The 15,982-nt window shown below is 39.1% G+C and overlaps 1 protein-coding gene across 1 annotated transcript; it reads left to right on the forward strand.

The window, feature by feature from the left end:
- LOC121387224 lies at nt 1-14,821 on the forward strand. The gene is made up of 4 exons (XM_041518250.1): nt 1-145; nt 6,334-6,993; nt 14,184-14,271; nt 14,794-14,821. Exons 1-4 carry the CDS (start codon nt 73-75, stop codon nt 14,819-14,821), a joined length of 849 nt encoding a protein of 282 aa, XP_041374184.1. The 5' UTR covers nt 1-72.
- The last annotated feature ends 1,161 nt before the right edge of the window (nt 14,822-15,982 follow it).

The following is a 15,982-nucleotide window of genomic DNA, read 5'->3' on the forward strand; positions in this document are numbered from 1 at the left end:
TCCATTTCTTATTTTAGGTTATTTGAAGATGTTGTAGAAATATCAGCATCACAGGAGACATACGTCACCATCATGATAACGGAAATAGTGATTTTGATAGTGATTGGTGTGATTACCTTTGTTATCTACATAACCTACAGAAACAGTAAGTGATATATATCCGTTGCGCTCACTGTTTCGGTGGTTGTGTCGTTTGTGCGCAACAGTACGTACGTTTGAATAGTTTTGACAGATGTCTGTCATATTCACAGAAATGTTCGTAAAAATAAAGTTAAAACAAGCAAAGAAAGCAGGATTGAACTTAACCCATTTGTCACAGATGGACGAGAGACTGACTATCAGTAAGACATATTGTCCAAGAAACAAGTCAAACAACAAAACATTTTAACAAATTTATATACAAAATATGAATATACAAAATGACGATATCACTCCAAACACATCACTACCCCAACCTTAAATTAAACCCCCCAAAAAACTGTATTTTGGTGTCCATGGTAAGCCAACTTGAGCCAACTAGCTTCTAGTCAATGTTCGAGCCTTAGTTAAATAATCATTTTGAACCAGTTCAATTTGTATCAGTATAAACTCATCTGAAATTCACTGTCATTGCGAATACTATTATATCTTGATGACGACCAGACACTAGCACATCTTGGATGGTTGGCTGTTGACATCTCTTGCAGACATCCTAACAACAGTCCGCCATCACACTAGTCTGTAGACATCTCTTGCAGATGGTTCTCCTACAGTTCTGCTGGTCACATCTGTGTCATCCCTCACACCCAGTTATAGCTTACATAGCTCACATAGCTCACATACTTCTCATGGTTCTGGCTCACGCTCAAACCCAAAGGCTGAAACAAAAATGTCTACAAATAGGCTCACTTAATATAATTATGGCAATAAACTACCACCTCATTATCAAGCCCGTCTGACACTTATAAAAACTATTGTAACACAATAAACCAAATTAACCTTAACCCCTTGTTTTGTACCATATTTACTCCTGGCGCACAACAACACATATTACGCTTAACCCTCTAATACAGTCAGTTACACAACCGAAAACATACACTATACACACACCCAAGTATCCTATAACCAAGTAAAACTACCTAAGTTATAGCACCTGATTATGCACTAATATACAACACCACTTACATGTATATCTAAATACAAACAAATAAACAACCCTATTAATAATCACCACACACAAATTACAGTTAACTAAATTGCCCTGTATTTGAGTCTTGGGGGAAAAATATAGTCAAACTATCTGTCCAAAGACTAAACCACATCCCTCCTAAAAGCCATTTCCCAGTCAACTTGCCTGCTGGAAACCTTGGCAAATGCACTGATGAACAGACAGGTGACCTTTACCTTTCCCACAGCCTGCATGCTTTTTACCCACAGTTTACTTTCCCACTGAAGAAACTCAATATACTGCTCATAAAAAGTTATGACACAACGTTTTCACAATTTACCCAGTATGCTCATGCTCTACCAGATATGACAAAATATTGGGCATTTATTATATAAACCCCCTCTAACATCATAAAATACATAAAACTAATCTTTTCTGTGACACCATTCATAAACACGGCACATTTCTTAATACCTTTTTTCTATGATTTTCAAAGACTGTAATTTGAAAGAAACCTTAATTTTAAAAACTATTTCCGTGTGTTCTCTGCTGGTTATTGAAGTCACTTGATTGTTATGGTGTCTGCTGGTAAAACTCTCTTTACAGATACTTGCCAAAAATATATGGTCCTTATATGTTTTAACATGTAAATATCTTTCTGGATATCTATTTATATATTTATTAAAACAATTTTACCATTGTAACCATTCATTTACTTGACTTATTATTCCTAAAATGTTGTCTGTTAACATTGGTTCTCGAGGACTCCATTTTGTAATTTGCCTTAACATATTTAAAATATTTTTTATAAATTATTACAAATGCATGTTTTGTTGAACAACATGTACATATTTTGATAAAACACTGAAAATGTTTGTGTTGGAAAGTTTTTGCTGTAAGCTATACCACTAAACGTATTACTCATCGAAACAGGTTACGTAGTTAACAATATTTACTGCTGATGCAGGCTACAATTTTTAACGCACGTGCGATAAACTTAACTACTTAGCGGCCAGTTTAGTGTTCATGTGAAGCGTAGAAATACTAATAAAAAGGTAGTTATTGGAATAATGATGTCTGTTTATAAATATAATATAACTGATATGCTTACGCTTACCGAAACTGGTTCACCCATGATACATATAGTACCAGCTAAAATATGTCACTGTCATGATAAAAAGGTGGGCCCATTGGGATATGGTTATTTAATAATAATTGATCCCCATCGATTGACCTATTGGGCTATTTCTCGTCCCAGCCAGTGCACCAGGAATGGTATATCACAGACCGTGGTATGTGCTATCCTGTCTGTGGGATGGTGCATATAAACGATTCCTTGCTACTAATGGAAAACAAACCGGGTTTCCTCTAAGACTATATATATGTCATAATTACCAATTGTTTCAAATTCAATAGCCGATGATTAATAAATCATTGTGCTCTAGTGGTGTAGTTAAACAAAACTTAAAAAAAAAAAACCTATCATGATAACAGAAATGGTGGTATTAATGGTGGTTGGTGTGGCGACCTTTCTTATCTACAAAACGTACGGAAACAGTAAGTGATAAATACATTAGTACTAGCTAGCTGTGTGAATGTACTTACTGAGGTATTAGTACTAGCAGGGTTACCAGTCCATTAGGAAGGGGTGGGCTCAAGCTGTGCAGTCGAGCTCTCCGTTTGAAGAATTCAAACACAATTTCCTGACAACTGGTAAAAAATAGCAATGTTTGGGACAACAGATTTCTTCTGTTTTATAGGTTATTTTCTTGTGTATGATATGACCGAAATATAAATTCTAACGGGGGTGGGGGGAGGCTACATGAGTGAAGCTTGGTAGCTTCATTTTGTTATTCTCTCTCTCTCTCTCTCTCTCTCTCTCTCTCTCTCTCTCCTCTCTCTCTCTCTCTCTCTCTCTCTCTCTCTCTCTCTCTCTCTCTCTCTCTCTCTTATAGTATGGTAAGAATTGTGTCGTTCAGTTAAAAGTTTGTTTTATTTAACGACACCACTAGAGTAATTAATCATCGGCTATTGGATGTCAAATATTTGGCAATTTTGACTCATAGTCGTTGGAGGAAACACGCTACATTTTTCATAATGCAGCAAGGGATCTATTGGATGTCAAACATTTGGCAATTCTGACTCATAGTCGTTGGAGGAAACACGCTACATTTTTCATAATGCAGCAAGGGATCTATTGGATGTCAAACATTTGGCAATTCTGACTCATAGTCGTTGGAGGAAACACGCTACATTTTTCATAATGCAGCAAGGGATATACTGGATGTCAAACATTTGGTAATTCTGACTCATAGTCGGAGGAAACAGGCTACCTTTTTCATAATGCAGCAAGGGATCTATTGGATGTCAAACATTTGGCAATTCTGACTCATAGTCGTTGGAGAAAACACGCTACATTTTTCATAATGCAGCAAGGGATCTATTGGATGTCAAACATTTGGCAATTCTGACTCATAGTCGTTGGAGAAAACACGCTACATTTTTCATAATGCAGCAAGGGATCTATTGGATGTCAAACATTTCGCAGTTCTGACTCATAGTCGTTGGAGAAAACACGCTACCTTTTTCATAATGCAGCAAGGGATCTATTGGATGTCAAACATTTGGCAATTCTGACTCATAGTCGTTGGAGGAAACACGCTACATTTTTCATAATGCAGCAAGGGATCTATTGGATGTCAAACATTTGGCAATTCTGACTCATAGTCGTTGAGAAAACACGCTACATTTTTCATAATGCAGCAAGGGATCTATTGGATGTCAAACATTTGGTAATTCTGACTCATAGTCGGAGGAAACAGGCTACATTTTTCATAATGCAGCAAGGGATCTATTGGATGTCAAACATTTGGTAATTCTGACATATTGTCTTAAAGAGGAAACCTGCTACATTTTGCCATCAATAGCAAGGACTATTTTATATTCACCATCCCACAAACATGATCACACATACCACAGCCTTTAATATACCAGTCATTGTGCACTAAATAAATAGTCCAATGGGCCCATCGACGAACCGTGCATCAGCCGAATGCTTTACCACTGGGCTACATCCGCCCCTTTGTTCACAAGGAATGCCGTACTTGTAAGTATCACAGCATCCCAAGTACTCTGGCGGTAAGAGAGCTGGACGGACATTTGGACAGATAACACGCTCTCTAACCGTCGGACCGGCGTCGTGGTTAGGCCATCGGTCTACAGACTGGTAGGTACTGGTTTCGGATCCCAGTCGAGGCATGGGATTTTTAATCCAGATACCGACTCCAAACCCTGAGTGAGTGCTTCGCAAGGCTCAATGGGTAGGTGTAAACCACTTGCACCGACCAGTGATCCATAACTGGTTCAACAAAGGCCATGGTTTGTGCTCTCCTGCCTGTGGGAAGCGCAAATAAAAGATCCCTTGCTGCCTGTCGTAAAAGAGTAGCCTATGTGGCGACAGCGGGTTTCCTCTAAAAACAGTGTCAGAATGACCATATGTTTGTCGTCCAATAGCCGATGATAAGATAAAAAATCAATGTGCTCTAGTGGCGTCGTTAAATAAAACAAACTTTACTATTTTTCACTCTAACCGTCGGAGACCAATCTATATCAAAATTGCGCAATCGCTGCCTGTCAAAGATTCCCGCTCTTATAAAACAACAATTATAATATTATGTTTGACGTTAAATACCTTTACATCGATCATTGTCGAGCTCCCTGATCAAAATAATTTCGCATAATAATCACTAATACACACACTATAGAAAGAAACCCGACAATACCCCCTTTCAATAATGTTCTGGTTAAATACATATTTGTTGACCTTTTTTAATATATATCCGCTGTCACTGGTTATTATTACCCAGTGTAAAATATTTGCAGCCATTACAACTGCTTTTAACAGTTAACGTCCACATTACTTTTTGTTTAATATAACAACTTTGGCAAACACGTGTTTCTGGGTGTACTGATTGGGGGGGGGGGGGGGGGGGGGGGGGGGGGGCAGAGTTCAAAGTAGATTTTATATGAAACAAAAAAAGGAACGCACCTCTGAAATTAGCGTCACCAGCTTTAAGCTTCTTTGTATCAAAATCAAAAGTTAAAAGTTTGTTTTGTTTAACGACACCACTAGAGTACATTGATTTTTATTAATCATCGGCTATTGGATATCAAACATTTGGTAATTTTGACATATAGTCTTAGAGAGGAAACCCGCTACACTTTTCCGTTAGTAGCAAGGGATCGTTTATATGCACCATCCTGCAGACAGAATAGCACATACCTTGGCCTTTGATATACCAGTCGTTGTGCACTGGCTGGAATCGGAGATAGCCCAGTGGGCCCATAGACAGCGATCGATCCTAGACCGACCGCGCATCAAGCGAGCACTTTACCACCGGTCTATATTCCGCCCCGTATCAAAATGATTGCATTAGAAAAAGCAGATTAATGTTCAGTTTTAAATGGCTTTCATTTCCGTTCTGTCTGTCTGTCTGTCTGTCTGTCTGTCTGTCTGTCTGTCCCACATATAGTTTTTCGGATATCTTTTTTAACAATGCCTCGATATATTATGCTAGAATATTGTGTATAGCTTTATCATATTCTGTTATAGATCAAGTTTGACTTTCATGACAATTTACTCATTTTTGACATAGTTTTTGATCCTTGAACTCCTGAGAATTTGTTTTCCAGATTTTTTTTGCGGAATGCCTCAAATTATTGAGTTGAAATTTGGTGTATAGCTTTATCATGTTCTGTTACAAATCAAGTATGATTGTAACGGCGATTTACTTATTTTTCATAGAGTTATGTCCTTTGAACATTTTGTTTTGCCCGTTAAGGGACATGTATTGCTTTAGCAGTACTCTCAGAATGCTTGTTAAATAACATATTGACATGAGCAATATGTTATGTATTGCTTTAGCAGTACTCTCAGAATGCTTGTTAAATAACATATTGACATGAGCAATATGTTATGTATTGCTTTAGCAGTACTCTCAGAATGCTTGTTAAATAGCATATTGACATGAGCAATATGTTATGTATTGCTTTAGCAGTACTCTCAGAATGCTTGTTAAATAACATATTGACATGAGCAATATGTTATGTATATTGTTTTAGCAGTACTCTCAGAATGCTTGTTAAATAACAAATTAACATGAAAAATATGTTGTGTATTTCTTCAGGGCAGGGATCATTTACAGACCACGGGACAACTGTCCGAACACAAGACGCTGTGGAGGTCGACCCGTGTGAACACAGTGCATCAGAAAGTGAGCATTCCGCTGAAGTAGATCCACGTCACCACAATGAACCGCTCGTGTCAGAAAGTGATCTTTCCGCTGAAGTAGACGGACGTCAACACAAAGAATCAGTAGTATCAAAGAGCGATCTCTCTGCTGAATTGGACCCATGCCACCAGGAGGAATCAACCGAATCAAAGAGCAATCTCTCTGCTGAATTGGACCCATGCCACCAGGAGGAATCACCCGAATCAAAGAGCGATCTCTCTGCTGAATTGGACCCATGCCACCAGGAGGAATCACCCAAATCAAAGAGCGATCTCTCTGCTGAATTGGACCCATGCCACCAGGAGGAATCACCCGAATCAAAGAGTGATCTCTCTGTTGAATTGGACCCATGCTACCAGGACGAATTACCCGAATCAAAGAGTGATCTCTCTGTTGAATTGGACATCAAGAGTAAGGTCCCTACCCATGAACCTTCGCAACAAATGTCGGCCAAAACAGAGGACAGCGGTGTTACTATTGCGGATGATGATGATCTTCCCTCTTCTGAATGCACCCGTGCATCAGCAGCAGCAAATATCGTGAACCTTCCCACAGGTAAAAGCTTGATCGTGACAGGTGGTATATTATAAACATTGAATTTTGTTTAACGACACCACTAGAGCACATCGATTTGTTAATCATCGGCTATTGGATGTGAAACATTTGGTAATTTCGATATATAGTCATAGAGAGTAAACCTGCTTTATTTTTTCCATTAGTAGCAAGGGATCTTTTATATATATGCATCTTCCCACAGACAGGATAGCACATAACACGGCTGGAATGAGAAATTATGAACATTGAATTCAGTTGTTTAGTGCTTAGGCCGAATAGAATAATATGTGTTGTTCTGATTACATAAACCAGAACAATTAGCATAGGGTAGGTAGGCGGAACAGGTCAACTCGCCCCAAAACAAACTCGCCCCCTACCAACTCGCCCCAGTGGTTAGTCAGCTCGGCACCAATCCTGTTTCTATGTTCACTTAGAACTGACAGATCTGCACAAGAAAAACAATTGTCAATTTTTAGGCCCATTTGATATTTTCACAAGATAAATAACTGTACTCTGATGATAACTCTCTAGTGGGGGGGGGGGGGGGGGGGGGGGGGGGGACATAGCTCAGTGATACAGCGCTCGCCTGGTGCGCGATCGATCTAGGATCGATTCCCGTCGGTAGGCCCATTGTGTTATTTTTTCGTTCCAGCCACTGCTCCACAACTGGTGTAACAAAGGACGTGGTATGTGATATATTGAACTTTAGTAGCTTCAGATAATCGCTAATTTATAATTACTATTCACGCATGCACGGATGGCTGTTGCATCATGGTCGTCCCATCTTCAAATGTATTTGAGCAGGAGCAGTATTTTAACAGTCATAATGACTCCATTATCATTACAGTATGTACTACCCTGTCTGTGGGATGGTGCATATAAAAGATCCCTTCTTGCTAATCGAAAAGGGTAGCCCATGAAGTTGTGACAGCGGGTTTTCTCTCTCAATATCTGTGTGGTCCGTAACCATATTTCTGACGCCATATAACCATAAATAAAATGTGTTGAGTGCGTTGTTAAATAATAATAATAAAACATTTCACTAGTGGTGGCCTGCGAAATTGCAGCTCTTGTCAGAAGTAGCTAACACAATACGGGACTAGGGGTAGTTACAGTGACAAACTGTTGGAACACCTTTTGTTGAGTGATACCAATTTTGACTCGGTCGGTCGGCATTTGTCGATGGGGTAGGGGTGGGGGGGGGGGGACTTAGCCCAGTGGTAAAGCACTCGCTTGATGTGCGGTCGGTTTGGGATCATTCCCCATCTGTGAGCCCATTGGGATATTTCTTGTTCCATCCAGTGCACCACGACTGGTATATCAAAGGCCATAGTGTGTGCTATTTTGTCTATGGGATGCTGCATATAAAAGATCCCATGCTGCATTAGGAAAACTGTAGCAGGTGTCCACTGATGACTACGTGTCAGAATTACCAAATGTTCGAGATCCAATAGTTGATGATTAAGTAATCAATGTGCTCCAGTGGTGTCGTTAAACAAAACAAAACTTTTTTTGTCGAAGGGGTGGGGGAGGGGGGGGAGTGTGATTTTGTTTAAAAACGTTAGGTTCTCGTGGTTTTGCTAGGGATGGTCAGGTAATCGGAACCACAACTATTATTTTGTTTGGCCTTATCTTGGAATGTGCGATATTTTTATATATAACATGCCAATGAAAAGATTAGTGATTTGTGGTTAATTATATATCAGACCCTCTTGTAATTCTTCTTCTTCTTCTTCTGCGTTCAATCTTTTTTACGGCCGTCATATCAGTAATCCGGATGTGACGATGAAGTTTGCCATCTCCCGGAGTTTGATGTTGAGGTACGTGTCTTCAGTCCAAACTTTCTGTCGGATTTCTTCTATGTGCGGGCAGGTTTGACGCATTTTCAACTGAAGTGTGCGTGAACATGTCGATGGCAATCATGCACACGTTTATACCCATGGTGAAACGCATAATACGGGCACAACATACAGTTTCAGACATGGGTGCGTTGAGACAACCAATTTGTTGGGATGACGTTTACCATTTTGTTGTGGCCTCTAACCGGAAGTACCATTACTCATATTGAAATCCAAATGCTACTTAGGAAACCTTACTCTGGGCCTAATCCACGAAGGCCATACATTCCTTCTTTCATAATTAGTGTGTTAGATGGGCATCGTTAACATGTGTAATACTAACAATATGAGTGACCCTTCAGTAGTGACGCTGAGTATATATGAAATTAAAATGGTATCCTATCCGGCTGCGAGTGATTATTTTAGAAACCATTGCTTTCAATTGCTGCATCCTAATCACGCGAGCGATTATTTTAGAAACCATTGCTTTCAATTGCTGCATCCTAACCACGTGAGCGATTATTTTAGAAACCATTGCTTTCAATTGCTGCATCCTAACCACGTGAGCGATTATTTTAGAAACCATTGCTTTCAATTGCTGCATCCTAACCACGTGAGCGATTATTTTAGAAACCATTGCTTTCAATTGCTGCATCCTAACCACGCGAGCGATTATTTTAGAAACCATTGCTTTCAATTGCTGCATCCTAACCACGCGAGCTATTATTTTAGAAACCATTGCTTTCAATTGCTGCATCCTAACCACGCGAGCTATTATTTTAGAAACCATTGCTTTCAATTGCTGCATCCTAACCACGTGAGCTATTATTTTAGAAACCATTGCTTTCAATTGCTGCATCCTAACCACGTGAGCGATTATTTTAGAAACCATTGCTTTCAATTGCTGCATCCTAACCACGCGAGCTATTATTTTAGAAACCATTGCTTTCAATTGCTGCATCTAACGACGCGGGCGATTATTTTAGAAACCATTGCTTTCAATTGCTGCATCCTAACCACGTGAGCGATTATTTTAGAAACCATTGCTTTCAATTGCTGCATCCTAACCACGTGAGTGATTATTTTAGAAACCATTGCTTTCAATTGCTGCATCCTAACGACGCGAGCTATTATTTTAGAAACCATTGCTTTCAATTGCTGCATCTAACGACGCGGGCGATTATTTTAGAAACCATTGCTTTCAATTGCTGCATCCTAACCACGTGAGCGATTATTTTAGAAACCATTGCTTTCAATTGCTGCATCCTAACCACGTGAGTGATTATTTTAGAAACCATTGCTTTCAATTGCTGCATCCTAACGACGCGAGCTATTATTTTAGAAACCATTGCTTTCAATTGCTGCATCTAACGACGCGGGCGATTATTTTAGAAACCATTGCTTTCAATTGCTGCATCCTAACCACGTGAGCGATTATTTTAGAAACCATTGCTTTCAATTGCTGCATCCTAACCACGTGAGTGATTATTTTAGAAACCATTGCTTTCAATTGCTGCATCCTAACGACGCGAGCTATTATTTTAGAAACCATTGCTTTCAATTGCTGCATCCTAACGACGCGAGCGATTATTTTAGAAACCATTGCTTTCAATTGTTGCATCTAACGATGCGAGCGATTATTTTAGAAACCATTGCTTTCAATTGCTGCATCCTAACCACGCGAGTGATTATTTTAGAAACCATTGCTTTCAATTGCTGCATCCTAACCACGTGAGCGATTATTTTAGAAACCATTGCTTTCAATTGCTGCATCTAACGATGCGAGCGATTATTTTAGAAACCATTGCTTTCAATTGCTGCATCCTAACCACGCGAGCGATTATTTTAGAAACCATTGCTTTCAGTTGCTGCATCCTAACCACGCGAGCGATTATTTTAGAAACCATTGCTTTCAATTATTTTAGAAACCATTGCTTTCAATTGCTGCATCCTAACCACGCGAGCGATTATTTTAGAAACCATTGCTTTCAATTGCTGCATCCTAACCACGCGAGCGATTATTTTAGAAACCATTGCTTTCAATTGCTGCATCCTAACCACGCGAGCGATTATTTTAGAAACCATTGCTTTCAATTGCTGCATCCTAACCACGTGAGTGATTATTTTAGAAACCATTGCTTTCAATTGCTGCATCCTAACCACGTGAGCGATTATTTTAGAAACCATTGCTTTCAATTGCTGCATCCTAACCACGTGAGCGATTATTTTAGAAACCATTGCTTTCAATTGCTGCATCCTAACCACGTGAGCGATTATTTTAGAAACCATTGCTTTCAATTGCTGCATCTAACGATGCGAGCGATTATTTTAGAAACCATTGCTTTCAATTGCTGCATCTAACGATGCGAGCGATTATTTTAGAAACCATTGCTTTCAATTGCTGCATCTAACGACGCGAGCGATTATTTTAGAAACCATTGCTTTCAATTGCTGCATCCTAACCACGTGAGCGATTATTTTAGAAACCATTGCTTTCAATTGCTGCATCCTAACCACGCGAGCGATTATTTTAGAAACCATTGCTTTCAATTGCTGCATCCTAATCACGCGAGCGATTATTTTAGAAACCATTGCTTTCAATTGCTGCATCCTAACCACGCGAGCGATTATTTTAGAAACCATTGCTTTCAATTGCTGCATCCTAATCACGCGAGCGATTATTTTAGAAACCATTGCTTTCAATTGTTGCATCTAACGACGCAAGCGATTATTTTAGAAACCATTGCTTTCAATTGCTGCATCCTAACCACGCGAGCGATTATTTTAGAAACCATTGCTTTCAATTGCTGCATCCTAACCACGCGAGCGATTATTTTAGAAACCATTGCTTTCAATTGCTGCATCCTAACGACGCGAGCGATTATTTTAGAAACCATTGCTTTCAATTGCTGCATCCTAACCACGCGAGCGATTATTTTAGAAACCATTGCTTTCAATTGCTGCATCCTAACCACGCGAGCGATTATTTTAGAAACCATTGCTTTCAATTGCTGCATCCTAACCACGTGAGCGATTATTTTAGAAACCATTGCTTTCAATTGTTGCATCTAACGACGCAAGCGATTATTTTAGAAACCATTGCTTTCAATTGCTGCATCCTAACCACGTGAGCGATTATTTTAGAAACCATTGCTTTCAATTGCTGCATCCTAACCACGTGAGCGATTATTTTAGAAACCATTGCTTTCAATTGTTGCATCTAACGACGCGAGCGATTATTTTAGAAACCATTGCTTTCAATTGCTGCATCCTAACCACGTGAGCGATTATTTTAGAAACCATTGCTTTCAATTGCTGCATCCTAACCACGTGAGCGATTATTTTAGAAACCATTGCTTTCAATTGCTGCATCCTAATCACGCGAGCGATTATTTTAGAAACCATTGCTTTCAATTGCTGCATCTAACGATGCGAGCGATTATTTTAGAAACCATTGCTTTCAATTGTTGCATCTAACGACGCGAGCGATTATTTTAGAAACCATTGCTTTCAATTGTTGCATCTAACGACACGAGTGATTATTTCAGAAACCATTGCTTTCAATTGCTGCATCCTAACCACGTGAGCGATTATTTTAGAAACCATTGCTTTCAATTGCTGCATCCTAATCACGCGAGCGATTATTTTAGAAACCATTGCTTTCAATTGCTGCATCCTAACCACGCGAGCGATTATTTTAGAAACCATTGCTTTCAATTGTTGCATCTAACGACGCGAGCGATTATTTTAGAAACCATTGCTTTCAATTGTTGCATCTAACGACACGAGTGATTATTTTAGAAACCATTGCTTTCAATTGCTGCATCCTAACCACGTGAGCGATTATTTTAGAAACCATTGCTTTCAATTGCTGCATCTAACGATGCGAGAGGTTATTTTAGAAACCATTGCTTTCAATTGCTGCATCTAACGACGCGGGCGATTATTTTAGAAACCATTGCTTTCAATTGCTGCATCCTAACCACGTGAGTGATTATTTTAGAAACCATTGCTTTCAATTGTTGCATCTAACGACGCAAGCGATTATTTTAGAAACCATTGCTTTCAATTGCTGCATCCTAACCACGTGAGCGATTATTTTAGAAACCATTGCTTTCAATTGCTGCATCCTAACCACGCGAGCGATTATTTTAGAAACCATTGCTTTCAATTGCTGCATCCTAATCACGCGAGCGATTATTTTAGAAACCATTGCTTTCAATTGCTGCATCCTAACGACGCGAGCGATTATTTTAGAAACCATTGCTTTCAATTGCTGCATCTTAACGACGCGAGTGATTATTTTAGAAACCATTGCTTTCATTTGCTGCATCCTAACGACGCCAGCGATTATTTTAGAAACCATTGCTTTCAATTGCTGCATCCTAATCACGCGAGCGATTATTTTAGAAACCATTGCTTTCAATTGCTGCATCCTAACGACGCGAGCTATTATTTTAGAAACCATTGCTTTCAATTGCTGCATCCTAACGACGCCAGCGATTATTTTAGAAACCATTGCTTTCAATTGCTGCATCCTAATCACGCGAGCGATTATTTTAGAAACCATTGCTTTCAATTGCTGCATCCTAACCACGTGAGCGATTATTTTAGAAACCATTGCTTTCATTTGCTGCATCCTAACCACGCGAGCGATTATTTTAGAAACCATTGCTTTCAATTGCTGCATCCTAACCACGCGAGCGATTATTTTAGAAACCATTGCTTTCAATTGCTGCATCCTAATCACGCGAGCGATTATTTTAGAAACCATTGCTTTCAATTGCTGCATCCTAACGACGCGAGCGATTATTTTAGAAACCATTGCTTTCAATTGCTGCATCTTAACGACGCGAGCGATTATTTTAGAAACCATTGCTTTCATTTGCTGCATCCTAACGACGCCAGCGATTATTTTAGAAACCATTGCTTTCAATTGCTGCATCCTAATCACGCGAGCGATTATTTTAGAAACCATTGCTTTCAATTGCTGCATCCTAACGACGCGAGCGATTATTTTAGAAACCATTGCTTTCAATTGCTGCATCCTAACGACGCCAGCGATTATTTTAGAAACCATTGCTTTCAATTGCTGCATCCTAACGACGCGAGCGATTATTTTAGAAACCATTGCTTTGAATTGCTGCATCCTAGCGACGCGAGTGATTATTTTAGAAACCATTGCTTTCATTTGCTGCATCTTAATGACACGAGCGATTATTTTAGAAATCATTGCTTTCAATTGCTGCATCCTAACCTCACACATGCAACACGACATAATTAACTGTCACGCCGTACGCGTGAATACAGCCTAATTTTGAAACTCAATTAATCATGTCATGTTTATTTCAGCAGATGCAATTAAGAAACCTCCTCAGAGTGGATATACCCATCGAAAACTAAATGTGTATATACACAGCAAGCAGTATAAGGGCACCAAGTTAGTATCGATTTTAATAAAACTTGACATATGGGAATTAAACTGTGTGTGTTTGTTAGTTTGGCTTTACACACTGTTGTTCTGTTACTTTTCGACAAATGAGAAACATTTCCGTGGTGTTATATACAGATGAAAAAATGTAGTTATTGAACAATTATACCTCAGATTATGTGGTATATGCAGATGCTTTAATAGAGAGAGAGAGAGGATGAGAGAGAGAGAGAGTGAGAGAGAGAGAGAGAGAGAGAGAGGGCAGGAGAGAGAGAGTAGTATATTATGAGAGAGAGAGGAGTAGATGAGAGAGAGGAGAGGAGAGGGGGTTCGGGAGAGAGATTAGAGAGAGATAGGAGGAGGGAGGGATGGGAGAGAGTAAAAAGAGAGGAAGATTGATGTGACTATCTACAATGAATTAAACGAGCAGTATAGGCGCTGAACTGTCAAATGCCATGTGAATCGGTGCAGTAGGAATTAAACCTGGCAGTATAACACTGTGTTTTTAAATATATGCATTTTTTTCCATAGGCAGGACAGTACACAGTACAGTCTTTGATATGGTAGTTATTAGGCATTACAATTAGTTGCTGGTAATGATGCAGTATCATTTGAGTTACTAATATTTTGTGTGTAATCACATTTTGCACTAATGGGGCAGTATCTCTTTTTTCAGAAACAGAAAGTGAAAGATCAGTAAATGAAAGTAAGGCAGTATTATTAGCAGTAGTAGTAGTAGGAGTAGTAGTAGTAGTAGTAGTAGTAGCAGTAGCAGCAGCAGCAGTAACAGCAGTAGCAGCAGTAGCAGCAGTAGTAGTAGCAGTAGCACCAGCAGTAGTAGCAGTAGTAGTAGTAGTAATAGTAGTAGTAGTAATAGTAGTAGTAGCAGCAGCAGTAGTAGTAGTGGCAGCAGCAGCAGTAATAGTAGTAGTACAGTAGGAGTAGCAGAAAAGTGATATCAACCGTGATAGTATATTATGTGTTATATACAGATGAATTAAAGGGGCGGTATATTAAGGGTTATATATAGATCAATTAATGGGGCAGTATCAAGAGTGATAGTATATTCTGGGTTATATATAGGTGGATTAATGGGGCAGTATCAAGAGTGGTGGTATATTATGTGTTATATATAGATGAATTAATGGGGCAGTATCAAGAGTGGTAGTATATTATGTGTTATATACAGATGAATTAAAGGGGCAGTATCAAGAGTGGTGGTATATTGTGTGTTATATACAGATGAATTAATGGGGCAGTATCAAGAGTGGTGGTATATTGTGTGTTATACACAGATGAATTAAAGGGGCAGTATCAAGAGTGGTGGTATATTATGTGTTATACACAGATGAATTAAAGGGGCAGTATCAAGAGTGGTGGTATATTATGTCTTATACACAGATGAATTAAAGGGGCAGTATGAAGAGTGGTAGTATATTATGGGTTATCTACAGATAAATTAAAGAGGCAGTATCAAGAGTGGTAGTATATTATGGGTTATATACAGATAAATTAAAGGGGCAGTATCAAGAGTGGTAGTATATTATGGGTTATATATAGGTGGATTAAGGGGGCAGTATCAAGAGTGGTAGTATATTATGAGTTATACATAGATGAATTAAAGGGGCAGTATTAAGAGTGATAGTATATTATGTGTTATATACAAATGAATTAAAGGGGCAGTATCAAGAGTGATAGTATATTATGTGTTATATACAAG

This window comes from Gigantopelta aegis, chromosome 13, assembly GCF_016097555.1.
Source record: "Gigantopelta aegis isolate Gae_Host chromosome 13, Gae_host_genome, whole genome shotgun sequence".
Lineage (NCBI taxonomy): Eukaryota > Metazoa > Mollusca > Gastropoda > Neomphalida > Peltospiridae > Gigantopelta > Gigantopelta aegis.